At 39.4% G+C, this 19,737-nt stretch overlaps 2 protein-coding genes across 5 annotated transcripts in view; one reads left to right on the top strand and one right to left on the bottom strand.

The window, feature by feature from the left end:
* The window catches only part of arhgef3 (Rho guanine nucleotide exchange factor (GEF) 3), a 76,623-nt gene extending 66,893 nt beyond the window's left edge, over positions 1-9,730 (bottom strand). For 2 of the 3 annotated variants that reach the window (XM_081383857.1, XM_081383853.1), the window contains exon 1: positions 9,133-9,724. In XM_081383857.1, the coding sequence (XP_081239983.1) occupies positions 9,133-9,164 (32 nt within the window). In that variant the 5' untranslated portion in view covers positions 9,165-9,724. Of the gene's footprint in view, positions 1-9,132 lie in introns of all 3 variants that reach the window. The other variant, XM_081383852.1, reaches the window with a different exon arrangement.
* A 6,378-nt stretch (positions 9,731-16,108) lies between these two features.
* Positions 16,109-18,673, top strand: rbbp9 (retinoblastoma binding protein 9). Of its 2 annotated transcripts, XM_081383696.1 has the most exons (6): positions 16,141-16,236; positions 16,287-16,425; positions 16,526-16,568; positions 16,660-16,765; positions 17,131-17,216; positions 17,307-18,405. In XM_081383696.1, the coding sequence occupies exons 2-6, from the start codon at positions 16,330-16,332 to the stop codon at positions 17,528-17,530; spliced, it is 555 nt and encodes a 184-aa protein (XP_081239822.1). In that variant the 5' UTR covers positions 16,141-16,236; positions 16,287-16,329; the 3' UTR covers positions 17,531-18,405. The 2 variants fall into 2 exon arrangements, with proteins under 2 accessions (XP_081239821.1, XP_081239822.1); XM_081383695.1 differs by having other exon boundaries at positions 16,109-16,425; positions 17,307-18,673.
* Positions 18,674-19,737: the final 1,064 nt, after the last annotated feature.

The raw sequence follows: 19,737 nt of genomic DNA, 5'->3' as shown, positions 1-19,737 counted from the left end.
AGGATATTCCTTATTCCCTGGGTATTCCCTAGGTATTATTTGTTTCATTTTTTTCTGAATTTTAAAATTAATTTCAATTGTATTTCATATTAGAGTTCTCGATGTACAGAGTAGAAAGTTCATATTCAGTAAATGGCCTCTTGAATTTATTTGACTCAGCCAGAGCTGATCTAACTCTTTACTCGTTTACACTCGCTCTAAACATGAATGTGTCTGTGAACTGGCTTTAGAGAATTCAATTATTATAGGTTGCATAATGAATTAAATGCATGTATAAAGACAGCACTCGGGCACACTGGTTTGTCCCATGTTTTTCTTAGAATGTTTTTCCATGAAGAGGCATCATGTGCTTGTGAGTATAGACTGTGTAATGTGCCTGAGTGTGTGTGTGTGTGTGTGTGTGAAAAGATTTGTTTACACTTGGTACTGGCCTGCTACATAAACTTATTAACATGCATAGATGTTTGAAATCACACACACACACCCACACGCACGCAAACCCACACACACAGCACTGACTAACATGCTGGCAAAGCAAGACTAGCCATGACATCATGGACTGTAGAGCCTCACCCTTTACAGCCATCAGACATTCTGCCCTCAGAAATATGACATCAGTTATTAAAAACCTTTCTTGAAGCCTTATATTTTACCACATGCCTGCCAGATACAAACATCCTCAAATGCTTTCTCCAAATCACTTTTGAATGTTCTAGGTTCAAAAGAAGTGAACATTTGATCACCACAGAAAATGATTGAAAGAAACAGAAATCAAAACACAGTAATGCACTTGAAGTGGACGTAGACTGGGCCATGCACTGAGACAGAGTTGTTTAAACTGAACTTTTGCTACGCATTATTACATCCAGTTTTTTGTTTTGCTTTATTTGACTTTTTTAAATTACATCTGTGGATGAGGATTATATCTCTGTTTCCATCCAAAGTTGTGAATTTACATATTGAATAAAATGGAATTGAAAGTGTTTATAAGTGTTTCCTTACTTTATCACAGACGAAGTGGATTAGATGCAATATTTGTCAAATACACAGACATTTCAGACGTCTTCATGAAGCAACAGAAACACTTTCATGCACTGCTTAATACAGCGCCATCTGTACAGTAAAGTTCAGCACAAGCCTATACTATGGCTGTTTACATCCACTGTTGTTTTATGCGATATCCTAGTCTGGCTATCACCTGACCAAGCTCGATCTTTTAAGACTGAACATTAGTCTGGGGAGTCTGCTCTGTATTTCTACAGCACAAGAGGCCTGATCAGCGGGCAGAGTTCAAATGACTCTGTACGCATTGGATAGTCCTTCAACCAATCAGACCAACGATCCGGCAGCGAAAACTACAGGCAGGAAACGTGTCAACAAACGTGTTGATTTGGAGCATTGATCAGCGGTTTGCAGAAGCAATGGCATCGAGCGGTTTTTGCAGGTTATGCACCCACTCGAGCGATTTGTATGCTAAACTAAAGAAGCCATTGAGCATCGTCGAGAGGTTAAAAGGAATTGGATTAAACCAATAGCGCGCCAGGTGGATACGCCAGTTTGTGATTGGTCCCCGCAGATTTGTAACGAAAGCAGGATAGAGGAATGTACAGGTGTCCAGCCTGAGCTGCAGGGCCAAATCACATCGCCGCCAGATCGGGCCGGGTTTACCCAATCTAGCGATTTCCCAAAATTTGCCTAAAAACAGGTGGGTGGAAACACAGCTTGAGTTTTTCTTGCTTCGTCTTTGAATACAGGAGACGAGTAGCTGCCTGTGATTGGCTGTCGGGTGGAGAAGATTCAGCATAAAAGCAGGGCAAGTCCTCACAGCGTTTTCCCTTCTCTCCCGCTCCAGATGACATGCTTGTACTTCAACCTGAGTGCTTCTATGTTACTCTGTTATTGGTGGTTTGCCGAGCCTGTTTGCTGCTGTTTCATTTGTCACCCTGAGAACACATTTCTTAAATTAGATGTCTTTTGTTGACGTTAAAGCAACACCAAAGCACTTTTCCTCTTCGGTCCCCCTACAGGTTGGAAGCGGGATTGTCCATTAACGTTGTCGTAAATAATTTAGCCAACTGTCGCACACACGTTCGCTGTTTATCCAGCACTGGCTTTGGAAAGAATGATGTCCATAGACAAGGTAGAGTATGTTGCATGATTTCATGAAAGTATGATGTATTGCGACATGAGAAACAACGAAAAACAAAATAATGACTATTGTAACGCTTGCTGTAAAGCAAGTCAGATTTGTAGTTTCTTATGTCTCATTCAAACTACATATCCGTGACCCGATCTGGCAAACTTGCATAGTGCGGTTATAGCCGATAGAGGGTCGCAGAGCGAATGCAGAAGAGCCGTTCACCCTGTTACGAGTTGATGGACCACTGAAACCATTCTGGAAACATTATTTTAAGGTAAAAAATAATCTTTAGTGTTGCTTTAAATTCGTCAGTAAAGTTTTCTGTTTACTGTTTTGGCTTTAACCCTCTCATGATGAAATGGCTTCTTTATTTCCAAGATAGACTTTGGTTAAACATGAGTGTGTTGTGATTTAATTACGACTCACTGTCCTAGACGTACAGTACGCGAGTTCATAACAGCGTAAAACTATAACTTTACATTATCTAAGAAAGGAATAACCAGCAATTGTCACTGAAGGTTTGAAAAGAAGAAGATATCTGACATGTGAATCAACTTATTCAATAATTTATGAAGGTTCACAATGAACCTGCTTAATATTAATTGTAAAAACAAGTAATTATCAGTCAAAATCAAGAAATTTTGTCTCTGAAATGAATTTGGATCAAGGTTCATGTGTACTTCAAGTCAGATATTTGTCACTTCATTTGTCTCACAGCTGATTGGTCTAATTTCAGTTTGCGATCACTTACCCAGAAGAAAAGCTGCCGTGTACAATCATCTCCCAGTGAAATGTTTTGCTTAAAGTGATTTTAGTTTTTATCTGCCAACAATGGTTTGTGTGACACATGCAGAGTAAAGAAACCACCTAAAAAGACACTGAGAGTGTCCCTTACTTTCCACGGCTGAAGTTGCCAAGGCCCGTTACAGATACAATCAAGCAATGTGGGCAGAAATCCACCTGTCAGCTTATGCCAGGCATTTCTATCACAGCTGAGCCGCAGTCCGCAAGATCAGTTCAGCGTGGACAACAGGTGCAGGAGGACAAACACTAGAGAACAGCTTAAGGCCAAATGTGGAGGAATACAATTGAGGCACAGTGTTTTTTTTTCCAATACCGACAATTGCATTTGATCAGAATGAGATATTCTACTTCTTTTCCCATCCTCACTCAATGACTGACAGCTGACAGACACATAATCCATTCCAACAGTGTCAACAAAACTTAATAATTGATGATTGACGACTGGATTAGGCAATCCGGGTTTACACGCCACAGGACATGAGGGAGTGGACTTTAGCTAAAGCAGAAAAGAGTGAGTATGTGAGAAGAACAGGAGGTTCTGCAAACTGAGCCGCTCAACAGCTGTAAGAGAATCTGATTCAGTAACGCGACTCCACTCTACAACCCTACATTTCCAATTACTCACTTCCCATGTTTCAAGGCCTTTCCCATCTGTTCCACTTTCAGCCTCGGTCAGAACTTGGAAGGGAAACTCATTTGTCACAAAACTATGACTAACATGTATTGTTTTCAGTAAATAAAGGAGGAACCAACTATATATTTGATAGAAGATACACATGTATCTCTTTTTTCAGTTTGGGAGTCGGAAGACCATAAAAACGTATGGTAAAATGTTTTTTTTTTGGCATGGTAAAAACTCATTTGGCACTCTAAATAGGGAGCATCTATATATTCAAAGTTGCAATTTGGCACTCGCGTCATATAAAACACTGTGCTGGTTACTCGTAAAAACTGATCACATGTAGGCTAATCTGGATGATTAAATTAGTGCACTTGTAATGTTTTCAAACACTTACAAACAGTTACTTTTTTAATGGATTAAATATTATTCATATAATGGAAGTAAATTATTTAAAAATGTAATGATTCTCCCTTATTTTTTATCTTTTCAATTTTTATGATTTAATTAATTATTAGCTCTTCATCAACTTACAAACGTGCTTGGGAAACCCTGACATAATGTAATATTTAATGTGCATCATGTTGTTAAGAACTGAAACAATATTTTTATGTCAATCTGGTACAAGATTTTCCTATTTAAATCAATGAGATAAACGAGTTAGTTCAAAAGTAATCAAAAAGTACTCAGATTATACCTAGAATATGTAATAGATTACAGTACTAACTAACATTTTCTTCATTTGCAATCAGTGCTAGACGAACATTTCAGATGAATTTCTTCAGGCCAAGCTTCATAAAAATAACCAAAGGGAATTTTTATGGCATTTTCAAAAGAAACTCAAAGGCTGTATGTGGAAATGCTGTTGCATATTAAACTTTGTCTCAACGAGACCATGGCCTGAAGGTCCTCGAGATGTTTCTGGACTGCAGAAATTGATATTTCAAACTATTAATTATAAAACTTAACATTTAACACAGCTGGGTTTTGGTCCCAGAGAAACTAGTGTAATGTGTGTTACACTGAGTTTTAGATCAGCCAGGGTTGTTTGTGTCTGTCTGTGTGAACCTTCACTGTATCTCCTTGCTTATAAAGTGAGGAAAGGAACATTCTGATATCACTCCAGGCTTAGTGATGAAGGCCATGTCTGTTATGTGTTGCACTGTTTCTATAGAGACTCATAAACTGTTTGAGCTTTGAGTAAGCGTGCACAGACAGCACCTGACCTGTTACTCCCTGTGTGGGAAAAAGGGAGTTTTTTCTGTGCAAACTCTTACTTCCTCACTGAGTGTAAGAGAAGTATTTCTTTTCTCAAAATGCGAAAACCCTGGAAATCACAAACCTCTGTGTGGGAAATTTCACTTTCACATTTCATTTTTCATATCAGGACAGTTCACCTAGCTCACCCCAAAATGAAAATGTTGTCATTGTTTAGACACCCTTTATTAGGCACCCTAATTTCAAACCCATGTGACTTTTGTTCATTTTCATTCAGAGAAGTAAACAGTGGAAGAGAGGCTCAACATGAATGCTTGACGTGAGAACAAAGCTCATTGGTTCCTGCGCGAACGAACATGTTTACCATATATATGTGAATAAAAATAAATAAAAGCATAAATTAAATTTGTTCATCATATAAAGTGATTGTCTCTGTTTAGAAGACTTGAATTAAACCGCTTGGTTCATACGGATGTTGCGATGTCTTTATCTACTTTTTGAATTTCAATGGATGAACAAAAATAGAGAATTTATAAAAAAATATAATTGTTTCATTTTTTTACACCGCTGTAAGCGATCGACCAATCAGAGAAGAGTGGAGTAGACCAATCACAACAAATTGAGCCATCTGACCAATCAGAGCAGAGTAGACCAATCACAACAGACTGGGTCATCTGACCAATCAGAGCAGAGTAGACCAATCACAGCAGACTGGCTCATCTGACCAATCAGAGCAGAGTAGACCAATCACAACAGACTGAGCCATCTGACCAATCAGAGCAGAGTAGACCAATCACAACAGACTGGGTCATCTGACCAATCAGAGCAGAGTAGACCAATCACAACAGACTGGGTCATCTGACCAATCAGAGCAGAGTAGACCAATCACAACAGACTGGGTCATCTGACCAATCAGAGCAGAGTAGACCAATCACAACAGACTGGGTCATCTGACCAATCAGAGCAGAGTAGACCAATCACAACAGACTGGACTATCTGACCAATCAGAGCAGAGTAGACCAATCACAACAGACTGGACCATCTGACCAATCAGAGCAGAGTAGACCAATCACAACAGACTGGGTCATCTGACCAATCAGAGCAGAGTAGACCAATCACAACAGACTGGGTCATCTGACCAATCAGAGCAGAGTAGACCAATCACAACAGACTGGACCATCTGACCAATCAGAGCAGAGTAGACCAATCACAACAGACTGGGTCATCTGACCAATCAGAGCAGAGTAGACCAATCACAACAGACTGGGTCATCTGACCAATCAGAGCAGAGTAGACCAATCACAACAGACTGGGTCATCTGACCAATCAGAGCAGAGTAGACCAATCACAACAGACTGGGTCATCTGACCAATCAGAGCAGAGTAGACCAATCACAACAGACTGGGTCATCTGACCAATCAGAGCAGAGTAGACCAATCACAACAGACTGGACTATCTGACCAATCAGAGCAGAGTAGACCAATCACAACAGACTGGACCATCTGACCAATCAGAGCAGAGTAGACCAATCACAACAGACTGGACCATCTGACCAATCAGAGCAGAGTAGACCAATCACAACAGACTGGGTCATCTGACCAATCAGAGAAGAGTAGACCAATCACAACAGACTGGACCATCTGACCAATCAGAGCAGAGTAGACCAATCACAACAGACTGGGTCATCTGACCAATCAGAGCAGAGTAGACCAATCACAACAGACTGGGTCATCTGACCAATCAGAGCAGAGTAGACCAATCACAACAGACTGGACCATCTGACCAATCAGAGCAGAGTAGACCAATCACAACAGACTGGGTCATCTGACCAATCAGAGCAGAGTAGACCAATCACAACAGACTGGACCATCTGACCAATCAGAGCAGAGTAGACCAATCACAACAGACTGGGTCATCTGACCAATCAGAGCAGAGTAGACCAATCACAACAGACTGGGTCATCTGACCAATCAGAGCAGAGTAGACCAATCACAACAGACTGGGTCATCTGACCAATCAGAGCAGAGTAGACCAATCACAACAGACTGGACTATCTGACCAATCAGAGCAGAGTAGACCAATCACAACAGACTGGACCATCTGACCAATCAGAGCAGAGTAGACCAATCACAACAGACTGGACTATCTGACCAATCAGAGCAGAGTAGACCAATCACAACAGACTGGACCATCTGACCAATCAGAGCAGAGTAGACCAATCACAACAGACTGGGTCATCTGACCAATCAGAGCAGAGTAGACCAATCACAACAGACTGGGTCATCTGACCAATCAGAGCAGAGTAGACCAATCACAACAGACTGGACCATCTGACCAATCAGAGCAGAGTAGACCAATCACAACAGACTGGACCATCTGACCAATCAGAGCAGAGTAGACCAATCACAACAGACTGGGTCATCTGACCAATCAGAGCAGAGTAGACCAATCACAACAGACTGGGTCATCTGACCAATCAGAGCAGAGTAGACCAATCACAACAGACTGGGTCATCTGACCAATCAGAGCAGAGTAGACCAATCACAACAGACTGGACCATCTGACCAATCAGAGCAGAGTAGACCAATCACAACAGACTGGGTCATCTGACCAATCAGAGCAGAGTAGACCAATCACAACAGACTGGGTCATCTGACCAATCAGAGCAGAGTAAGATCACGGAGAGGAGGGGTTTAAAGAGACTATGAACTGTTTTCAGACTCTGAGAGATGAGGTGATGCTGCAAGCAGAGATTTCACCAAGTACAACATGTTCCTGGAGCAACACTCCTATCAACCAATCAGATTTGAGCGACAAGTTTAAAGTTTATGTCAAGTTCAGGCTTACAACCAGAGTTAGCTGCTTCTATTCGCTCTGATTTTAGCTCTTCTATTCTCCGATTCGCTCGCGATGATGCAATGTATATTTCTAGAAAATGATGACATGTTGGGTAAAGAGTAAATAATCACACAATTTTTCTCAGTTATTCCTTATTGAACTAAGATCACTAAGAGCGTGTGATATTTATGTTGGCACCTGTCACCTAAAACACAACCTACAGTGCTCTTAATTCACACAATTCACATCATTCACATAACACACATAATCCTGAGCTCTATGAGATATATAGGGTGGGAGAGAAACACACACATTTGTAGAACCTGGCCTGGGTTTGCCATGAAAAGACCAAAGAAAACTTCCCTAATCCCACCAAGGAAGAGGGCCGTGAGGATCAGGGCTGGGCAGAAGGTTATTCTGAACACATTCATCCAGCATTAGCGTGGGGATTACGACCCCGCACGCTTCGCTGCACTCCTCGCCCGTCCCGACTCATCTCTGGCTGGCCAGCGCAGTTAGAAAACCTTGTGGATATTCACAGATAGACGGACCTCATGGGGTCCAACACACTCGACAGGTGAGCGATCTGCTGTCTCCTGACCAGTGTTCATCAGTCCTTCTGGCTGACACCATCATATCTTTATAGACAGACTGACTTTTGAACCCCACCAGGTCACTGAGACATCTGTTGCAGTCTCTAAATATACAGGGAATAAAAGTATAGTCCTGTCCGCGGCCACAGCTGTCATGACAGACTCTCACACGGCGAATCATACAGAACTGAGAACCATGAGTCTGAAAGCAAGTCCAGAAACTGACCAAACAAACCTAGAGACCACAACAGGTTTCATCATTGTTTTTATTGCAGTAAAAATGTTTCTTGCTGGTCTAGCAAGAAACATTTTTACTGCAATAAAAACCTACAGAAAAACAGCATTCCATCATGTTATGTTTGCAGACACGTGAGAAGCTATAGAACAGGTTCAGCAGTGACATAAATACAGTGTGTACAGAGAGAGACATGTGACAGGGGTTAATCTGTATATTTTTTTTACATTTAAATGATCTTTTAAATGTTAATTTTTCAATGCAGTCTATGTGGTATAAGATCCGTTTTCTTGAGTTAAGCTATAAATAATTTAATTAGCAAGCACAAAAGATAATTAAAGACAAACTTTTTCTTTGATCATCCAAAAAGCCAAGTATTTTGGTCAGGAGTGACAGATTTACGCCTTCTCAGAACTTTGGCTCTGGACAAACTACCAGCAACATTAATGAAGAATGTGTTCAAAGTTATCTGGACTTTAAAAATGCTTTCAAAACGTTCATAGGGCGTTTTTCTTCACAGCGTTGAGAGAACAACGTTATGGGAACGTTAGCGAAACATTCTCAGAACATATTTTTGTTATCAGTGAAGCCTTCTAATTAATAAATAGCCTACATGTGTCCATTTTGACAGTCTAGATATCGGCCAGTGATATGTAGTCTTTATCTGATGATGTGTTGTACTCACCCTGATGTTTCCTCTGCTCCGACACTCTGCATTGAGTCTGTAGATATAGGCTATATCCAGTCAGAGCAGAACTTCACTGCACACCATCAGTCGTTCATCAGATCGATACAGCTGACTAACACACACTCACTTACACACGCGTGCGAGCTCACATACACGCATATCTTCACACAAACATGTAAAAGTATAAAATGAAACCGATTCGCATCAGACTTCGATTTGAGGGAGAATGTTAGCGGTCTCCTATTCCTCGTTTGTACTGTTGTGACACGCCAGGAGCGCGCGCGCGCGCACACACACACACACACACACACACACACACACACACACACACACACACTCTTCAGTTCGGTCGGATGGGAGAGGTTTGGTTTACGGATGACAGGATCTGTCCCACTAAACCCTGTCAGGAGCAGACATGGATCATTAATGCTCGCTTTAAAAGGTTTACTGCATCCATGAAACACTAAATCAGATAATTGTACTATCTGTTTCACTGTAACATTATTTCTCATTAATAGGCCATGTCAATCCTTAGAATGGGTTATCAGATTTAACGTTATAAACAGATATAACGCATAGGCTACTATAGTGTTACTTTCAGCATGTAAACAGTAAGAGTAGTAAGAGTAGGCTAGTAAGAGTAGGCTAGTAAGAGTAGGAGTAGGCTAGTAAGAGTAGGCTAGTAAGAGTAAGAGTAGGCTAGTAAGAGTAAGAGTAGGCTAGTAAGAGTAGTATGAGTAGTAAGAGTAGGCTAGTAAGAGTAAGAGTAGGCTAGTAAGAGTAAGAGTAGGCTAGTAAGAGTAGTATGAGAAGTAAGAGTAGGCTAGTAAGAGTAAGAGTAGGCTAGTAAGAGTAGTATGAGAAGTAAGAGTATGCTAGTAAGAGTAGTATGAGTAGGCTAGTAAGAGTAGTAGCCTAAGCTAAACTAGTGTGCGTTATTAGTAACGTTACGCCCCCTTGCGTAGCTTCAGGAACATCGCTACTTTTACCAATCACCAATTTTAAAAGGTGTTTACATATAAGTTAACAAACATTATTGTTTTAAGAATTAATGTTTAAAGAGGTAAAGAAGTCTTATTTGCTTGGCTATTCTAAACTCCATTACTTCCTTCCTGCGTCTATCACAAAGACAGCTAGTGAAAAAAAAAAAAAAAAAAAAAAAAACTATACCAAAATATATTTAAAGTACATTTCTTTGTTATACAAATCCATTAATATATTTACTGACATCACTCGAGTCTAACTGATATAAATATTATAATTAAACTTTATGTGGAGTAGGCTACTTTATTGCACAATGCACATTTCTTAATATTAAGCTTAAAATGTGTTTTTAATATTACTATGATTAAGGATAGTATGATCACTGTATAATAGTCTTAAAATGAAAGATATTTAAAGTGTGCCTAAAGTAGGCTACTTACATTTCCACTTTAGCACAATCAAATATATTGAAGTATATCTTTAGTTGGACCTCAACACTATTTTTGGAAACCTATACCAAGTATTAAGTATTAAGTATTATTTTGACCGAGGGAGCGAGTCTACTTCATATTCAGGCACCTATATGTCCCACAATGCAGTGCAATACAACAGATCTCATCTAATCACCACCACAACAAACAACTCTATGATATATTAATTCTATTTTTATTTGTTTAAAACAACCCAAACACACCTCTATACATTTGGATGCTGCATTAAACAAATTCTTGAATGGAAAAACAAACAAATAAATAAATAAATAAATCAACTCCACAGCTGATTCAGGACGCTCCAGTTCAGCAGCCCGCCGCAGTGTCCGCCAGGGTGATGCCTGTCTAACCCCGTGACAAATCCCTGACGCGAGGAGGTGGTGGCAACAGCTGGGTTGAGAGTGGAGTGCGCATGGTAGGAAACGAAGGTGATTCCGGAAGCGATCCGGAAATGGAGGAGGAAGTGTCAGGCGTGGGAAATGGAGGTAATGAATGGAAGGTAGTTGAAAATCGAAAAAGAAAATCAAACTGGGGACAGAATTCGGATTCTGATAGTGATAAGGGAAGACATCAGTTAAGGAGAAGAAAGGAGGAATATAAGGTAATGATACAATTCGTATCTGAATCTGAATCTGCAATAAATCCGCTGAAACTAACTAAAGCAATTAATGACGAGATAGGGCCAATTGATAATGCAAAATTGGTGAGGGGTGGTAAGGTGTTATTATTTTGTAAAGAAAACAAGCAACAGAAAAAGGCACTAGGAATGAAAACGTTGCTGGGGAAAAAAGTGATAAGTTCAATTCCAGAGGAGAAAAATTGGGTAAGAGGAGTAATAACAGGAATCCCGACTGACATGACAACAGAAAGAATCAAAAAGAATATCTCTGGAGCAGAAGTGAAGGAAGTAAGAAGACTTCAGTATGTCAAAGACAAAGAAAAGAAGGACAGTTTATCTGTGATGATACATTTTGACGAGGATAAATTACCTGAAAGGGTATATTTAGGATACATGAGTTATATGGTTAGACCATATGTACCTCCCCCATTAAGATGCTTTAAATGTCAAAGATTTGGCCATGTTGCGGCAGTTTGTAGAGGGAAGCAAAGATGTGCAAGATGCGGAGGAGAGCACGATTACGGTAAATGCGAACAAGGAGTAAATCTTAAATGTTGTAACTGTGGGGGAGATCACAGCGCAGGGTATGGAGGATGTGAAGCGAGAAAAAAAGTCCTGAAAGTACAAAATGTAAGAGTGGAAGATGGATTAACATATGCTGAGGCCCTGAAGAAAGTGGAACAGGAAACAGAGACCAAAGAAATTAGGAAAGCTGCACCTCCGGTAATGAACAAAGGCATAGAAGAGAATGAGAAGGATCCAATGGAGATTGATAAAGTGTCTTTTGTAGCATTTGTAGTTGAAGTGGTAAATTGCTCCGCGCAAACGGAAAGTCGGACAGAGAGAATTTAAATTATAGTGAGAGCAGCAGAAAAGTATTTGGATATAGATGGAATCAATGTGGAGATGATCAATGAAAAACTAAAAATACAGGTAGGAAACACCCAGACAGCATGTGGTGGAGGTTTGTAATGGTTTTAATAATATTACAATGGAACGCAAGAAGTTTGATTGCAAACGGACAGGAATTTAAGAACTTTATATCAAAACAAGAAAGATGCCCAGATATAATATGTATTCAGGAGTCTTGGTTAAAACCATGTCTTAATTTTACATTATTCGGATATATCGCAATACGTAGAGACAGACCAGGTGGAAATGGAGGGGGCATAGTAACTTTCATAAAACAAGATATTGGATACAGGATTGTTGAGATTAATGAGGAACATGAGGTAATAGTAGTTGAAATATGGGAAGGATCAGAAAGTATAAAAATAGTGAATCTTTATAATCCATGTAAGAAACTAAATATAGGAGATTTGGAAAAAATAGATGAGAACGGTAAACAAAAGATGGTATGGTGTGGAGATTTTAATTCTCATAATACATTGTGGGGGAGTGAAAATACAGATCATAATGGATTGGTAGTGGAAGAAATGTTAGATTTAAGAGGATTAGTGTGTATAAATGATGGGTCGGGCACTAGAATAGATATTGGAAGTGGAAAGATGTCAGCTATAGATCTAACTTTGATGTCAGATAATTTAGCACGGAAAAGTACTTGGAAAGTAATAAATTACAACAATATAGGAAGCGACCATTTTCCAATATTATGTCAAATAGGTATAGATATTCAAAAAGAAAAGGTAGAGAGAATTCAAAGATGGGCGTTTAAAAAGGCAAACTGGGAGCAATTTAAGGAGATTAGTGAAGTGTATTTGGAGGGTTCTCTGGGAGAAATAGATGATGTAGATGAGTTAAATAAGAATATTTGTATAGCAATACGGAAGGCAGCGGTAGAAGCAGTAGGAAAAAAGAAGTCGGGAAATAGAAAAAAGGTGGTTCCTTGGTGGAATGAGGAATGTAGTGAAGCAGTATATATAAGAAATAAAGCTCTTAGAAAAGTAAGAAAAAGTATTAATTTTAATGATTTAATAAACTATAAAAGAGCACAAGCAAAAGTGAGACGTGTAATAAGAATAGCTAAGAGAAAATATTGGAGGGAATTCTGTGAAAGTATTGGTGAAGATATTGAAATTAATAAAATATGGGGGATGATTAGAAAGATGAGTGGAATTCAGAGTTATAGTAGCATTCCAGTTTTAATAGATAAAGAAAAAGCAGCAGTTTCAGATAAAGAAAAAGTAGAAGTATTAGCAGAAACATTTATGAAGGTGCATAGTAATGAGAATATTTCTGAGGAAATGAGAAGACACAGGAGACAACGCATTAGAGAAAATCCAAATATTTTAGAAAAAAGAGGGCATTCAGGTAGTGTAATAGAGGCAGCGTTTACAATGTATGAAATGAAGAGAGCACTCTCAGGGGTAAGGAAAACTTCTCCAGGGAAGGATGACATTTGTGTAGAATTGATAAAAAATTTATCAGAAACATCATTAAATACAATTCTAGGATTGTTTAATAGAGTATGGGAAACAGGGAAACTTCCTTCTGAGTGGAAACATGGGGTCATAGTACCAATCGGCAAGCCAGGGAAAGACAAAGCTCAACCGAGCAGCTATAGGCCAATAGCTCTGACATCTAACCTATGTAAGCTAATGGAGAGAATGGTAATGGTAATGGTTAGTATATTTTATTGAGAAAAAGGGGTTATTTTCACAATACCAGAGTGGTTTTAGGAAGGGGCGTAGCACTATGGATGCTGTAGTTAGTCTGGAGGCAGCAATAAGGAAGGCTCAAGTAAATAAAGAGGTTGTAGTTGGAGTGTTCTTCGATATTGAGAAGGCATACGATATGTTATGGAAAGAGGGTTTGTTAATGAAACTTGATAAAATGGGAATTACCGGAAGGATGTATGATTGGATAAAGGATTTCTTATTGAATAGGACAATACAAGTTAGAATTGGGACAACATATTCACAAATATATAAAATAGACAATGGAACTCCCCAAGGTAGCGTGTGTAGTCCAATACTTTTTAACATTATGATTAATGATATATATACACAAATTGACACAGGAATAGGGAGGTCACTGTACGCAGATGATGGTGCACTATGGAAAAAGGGAAGAAATGAAATATTTGTAGTAAAAAGTATGCAGGGAGCAGTAAAAAAGGTAGAAAATTGGGCAAATGAGTGGGGTTTCCGGTTTTCAATTGCAAAAACGCAGGTAATTTGTTTTACAAAAAGGAGGAAAAATTGTAGAATAAGAATAAAAATGTATGGTCATGAATTGGAACAAGTTAAAATGGTAAGATTTTTAGGTATGTGGATGGACTCTAAATTAACATTTGGTATTCACATTCAAAAGCTAATAGATAAATGTAAAAAAGGAATAAATGTAATGAGGTGCTTGGCCGGGGTAGAGTGGGGTGCGAGTAGACAGTCTTTAAGAAGTATATATAGCTCATTAATAAGACCAGCAATAGATTATGGTAGTCTGATATACAGCTCTGCATCAGAAACATGGCTCAAAAAGATTGAGGTAATTCAGACTCAAGCTCTAAGGATTAGCTGTGGTGCATTTAGAACATCCCCAGTACCATCTATTCAAGTAGAGATGGGAGAAATGCCATTGGAAGTCCGTAGGAGAAAGTTAAGGATGAGATACTGGATCAATGTAAAAGGACATGATGAAAGGCATCCAGTTAAAAAGGTACTGGAAAACTGTTGGGAGTATGAGTATGGAAATATAAAGAGTTTTGGCTGGGTAGCAAATGAGGAGGCACTGGAAACAGGTATAACAGAGATAGAGGTAGCTCCGTCTGTTGCAATTTCATCTATACCCCCCTGGCTATTCCCAATGCCAGATATAGATCTATTTATACATAACGAGATGCATAAGAATGAACCAAATTTGCCATCAAAAGTAATCGTTCAACAATACATGATTCAAGCATCATGACTCAAATATTTACAGATGGATCAAAAGATCCGGAAACAGGTAGAGCAGCTGCAGCAATATATATTCCCCAGTACAATATTAAAATATCAAAAAGAGCAACAGATTATATATTTGTTTTTACAACAGAACTGATAGCCATGTTATTGGCTTTACAATGGGTAGAAGAAAAGCAGCCTAACAGTAGTGTGATATGTACAGACTCACTATCAGCTCTGCAGAGTGTAGAAAGTGGAAAATCTTTAGCAAGACAAGATATATTAAATGAAACATTACAGAAGCTATATAACATAAAGCATTTAGGCATAAAGGTGAGTTTTTTGTGGGTTCCAGCCCATGTCGGAGTAAAGGGAAATGAGGTAGCTGATAAACTGGCAAAGGAGTCGTTGAAAGATCCTGAGATCAACATCAGAGTACAGATGAGTAAAGCGGAAATTAAGGGGCTGATCGGGACTAAAGTGAAAAAGAGGTGGCAGAGGTTATGGGATAATGAAATAAGAGGAAGACACATGTATAGTATACAAAGAAATGTGGGGGTGGAAAGAACAACTATAAATAATAGGAAAAAGGATGTGATAATAACAAGATTACGTATTGGGCATACTTCATTAAACCAAAGTCTACATAAAATAGGAAAACATGAAACTGGTAATTGTGATAATTGTGGATATCCTGAAACAGTAAAGCATATATTACTAGATTGTATAGCATACAATAGAGAAAGACTTGAGTTAGTTCAGTCACTTAAGGATATGGGTGTAAGCAATTATTCACTCAAGGAAATATTAGGAGAAGGAACAAAGTATGAAATACACGAGAAAGTATTAAAATTTATAAAGGATACAGAACTGGTAAAAAAGATATAGCCAGTTATTTTTATATATATATATTTTTTTCTTCTCTTAAGTGTATTCAACCAAGTAGTGCTCCATACTCCAACCCAGTAGGTGGCGGAAATGCACCTTTAGTTGGTTTGCCAACCGCCATATAAACAACAGAAGAAGAAGAAGAAGAAGAAGTGTCCGCCAGTAGAGGGCACTCCTGCACCGTAAGCAATGATCGATGTACATCCGAGTGAACGAGACGGAGGGAAGGACGTGACAATTTTGGACTGGAACGCAGCAATAGTTCCACACACACACACACACACACACACACACACACACACACACACACACACACACACACACACAGTCGTGTTTACTTCCTTGAGGAGCTGAAGCTTTGCTGTTGAAAATGCCTCTGAAGAGAGCTGTGATCGTGCCGGGAAACGGAGCAGGGGATGTCGAGCACTGCAACTGGTATGGATGGGCAAACAAACGAATAAACGAGGTATGATGACTTCAACAAGAGACTGAAATCCGTTCAGCTGTTATAATGACAGTCAGGTTACATTTCAGCCCGAATATTAAACGGTGCACCACTGTTACAGATTCCAGATGTGTCATGCGCGCTGAAAAACATGCCAGATCCAGGTAGTTCAAACTCACATCACATGACTACATCACTTTTCATGCGACATATGTTTGTGGTATTATATTAAATTATGATATGTAACCCTTCCAGTAACTGCGAGAGAGAGCATCTGGCTGCCGTTCATGGAGAAGGATCTGAGATGTGATGAAGAAACCCTCATCATCGGACACAGTTCAGGAGCCGCGGCAGCCATGAGGTACTCGACTCGCGACTCACCTCAGCGACTCATGTGAATCATTTGATTCGGGTTCTAAATGATCCGATTCATCTGTGAGCACAATGTTTGCCAGCAAGTTAGCTCTGTGCTTACTTATTTAATTAACCTATCAAATGTATTTATTCACACTTCTTTGTTTCCCCCCTAATGATTCAATGAGTCACATCGAGGTCAATGACACAGCTGAATAATCTCATTGATCATGAGCGATTCATCATTTTACCTGAATGATCAATCCCTTCAAAATGAGTTGGAGAGACACATCTGTGTGTGATAATTTCTATCACTACTTGACTATCACTCTATAAACTACATGATTGCTTGTTTTTGGTGTGCTTCGACAGGTATGCGGAAACACACCGAGTGTTTGCCATTATTCTGGTAGGCGCGTACACATCCGATCTGGGAGATGAGAATGAATGTGAGAGCGGTGAGTTTGAACACTAATCCCTCATCATGGCATCAGTGGTCGTCAGTGTGAGTGTGTGTGTGATGATGTGCCTCCTCTTATTGTGCTCAGGATATTTCAGCCGGCCATGGGAATGGGAAAAGATCAGAACAAACGTGAAGTACATCCTTCAGTTCGGATCCACAGACGACCCGTTTCTGCCCTGGGCTGAGCAACGAGAAGTGGCTGATAACCTCAAGACAGATTTATACAAGTACACAGACCGTGGACACTTCCAGAACACAGCCTTCCCAGAGCTCATCGACGCAATCAGAAAGCTCAAAGCCAAAAGCTAAACACACACACAAAGAAATTACTCTTCATCCAGTGTGTATTTAAAATGTACTATTGATGTGCTATACGTCCTCGCTTTATTTCTCGGGGGCCAAAAAAAAAAAAGTACTTTACAAGAAGTGAAGACAATTTATTATTGTGGCTGATTTGGGAACAGGATTTTCAGTACATGATGTAAATCAAGTTTTCTTTACAGAAGTATGTAGAAACCCAAACATCTGAAATAAAACACCCATGTAAACCTGGACAAAACATAGTGATCGATACAAAATCATGAAAGTAATGGCACTTACAGCAGTTGTTCTCAAACACCACCAACAGTTCAATGCTGTGCAAACATTTATCTCTGCTCTGGTTATTACAATTATGCTAACATGAGGTTTTATTCCTCATATGCACAGATAAAGTCCTATATTTGGACAGAAAAGAGTACAGTTCTGGTTCTAATCAGTTTTAGCACCATTTAAGTCAAAATAAATATTTAATTTGATTAAAATACACACCACCTCTAATGTTGTTGAGGAATGGTATGTCTTATTTTAATAGTGGACTGAAATAAAGCATTATTTTTTACTCAATCCAGTAACATTGACTTCTTGTAAACAACTATATTCTATAAAGTTCACCCAAAATAAAAATTCCTAACGTGTCTTCCTGCGAACATATAGTAGCTCACACTGTTCTTTATGACAGTTTTATTCTTCTCATGCGAAGCAACTGCACGGCTTCAGAAGACTTTGTATTGACTTTTATGGTACTTTTTTTTTTTAGCTCAAAATGCAAAACTGTGTGTGTGTGTGTTCCACAGGGTTTGAAACGACATGGGTGAGTAAATGACAATTTTTAATAAAATAAAATGGCTACAAAAAGAGGTATCTCTCATAAAACTGCTGTTATGAGAATCATAATATTGATTATTCTATAAACCTGAGACTGGAAGTAAAGTGCGTTTATCGCAGGGTCCCTCAAACTCGGTCCTGGAGGGCCACTGTCCTGCACAGTTTAGCTCCAACCCTGATGAAACACACCTAGCTGTGAGCTTCTAGTGATCCTGAAGACATTGATTAGCTTGCTCAGGTGTGTTTGATCAGGGTTGGAGCTAAACTGTGCAGGACAGTGGCCCTCCAGGACCGAGTTTGAGGAACCCTGGTTTATCGAAACCAAACCATCATGTAAACCAGCCAAACTGCTCACAAATAAACCTTTCCCTAGTTATCTTCAGAGACACACAGCTTTACGTGTTCAGAAAAGCAGTTCTCTATCACCTCACACAGTCATCAGAAACATTTCTTCAAGCAGCGAGTGTGAAGCTCCCAGTGTCCAGCGTCTCTGTGTGTGAACTATAAGGTCTTCTTCCTCCTCCTGGCTTTAGAGTAGCCTTTTCCGAACCATCCTCCCTGGAGCGCGGGGCCTTGAGCCTGCGAGTCATGCGAGTCCTCCTCCACAGCAGCAGGGGGCGCTATCTCCTCACGAGAGTGGCTCTCCTGCTCATCTGGACCCAGCGCTTTAGCCAAGCTGAAGATGGGGTCTTGTGATCTGAGATTTATCAAAATAAAGGCAATATTAAAAAAAACAGCAGCTTTAATACATTGGTCATTAGTTATCATTAAAGTCGGCATGAAATCAAATCTGACAAATCTTCTTTTTATATGTAATATTGTAGTGTTTATTATAAATGATTTATCTGTGCACTTCATTATTTTTTTAAAATTCATGTACCCTTATAATCTTTAATCAAATACATTAGCCTTCCCTCCCCCCTCGAAACGACCTCTCTTCTCTTTCGGTCACGTGCCATGGCGAAAGGGTGCGGCCAGAGCCCATGAGGGTGCGGCTATCGAGACGCTCTCGAGGGTGAACTTGACTGATAACAAAGAATGTCTAATAAGGCTGATAACTTGACTTGACTCATCTTGGTTCGCGGGAATAATAAAATAAAAATATAGCTGCAAGCAGCAATTACCGGGGCCAAGCAGAATAAGACGACAAGACATGCCGACATGTCTGAAAGTGTCAGACCAACTGCAACAATGATCAATTATAGACTTTAAAGAGGATTTTATGCAAAATGCCTGAAAAATCATAGAAACAATAATTAAAAATATGATTTTATGGATTATCACTTTCGACCAATAGGTGGCACAGTTACAAAACTGATGTGATGTGGTCAGAGTGAAGTGACAATGACACATACAAAGTTTGGTGTCAA

Source organism: Scardinius erythrophthalmus (genome assembly GCF_964197995.2).
Source record: "Scardinius erythrophthalmus genome assembly, chromosome: 14".
Lineage (NCBI taxonomy): Eukaryota > Metazoa > Chordata > Actinopteri > Cypriniformes > Leuciscidae > Scardinius > Scardinius erythrophthalmus.
Note: the sequence above shows the minus strand (reverse complement) of the source record. Positions and strands in the feature narration are given on the sequence as shown.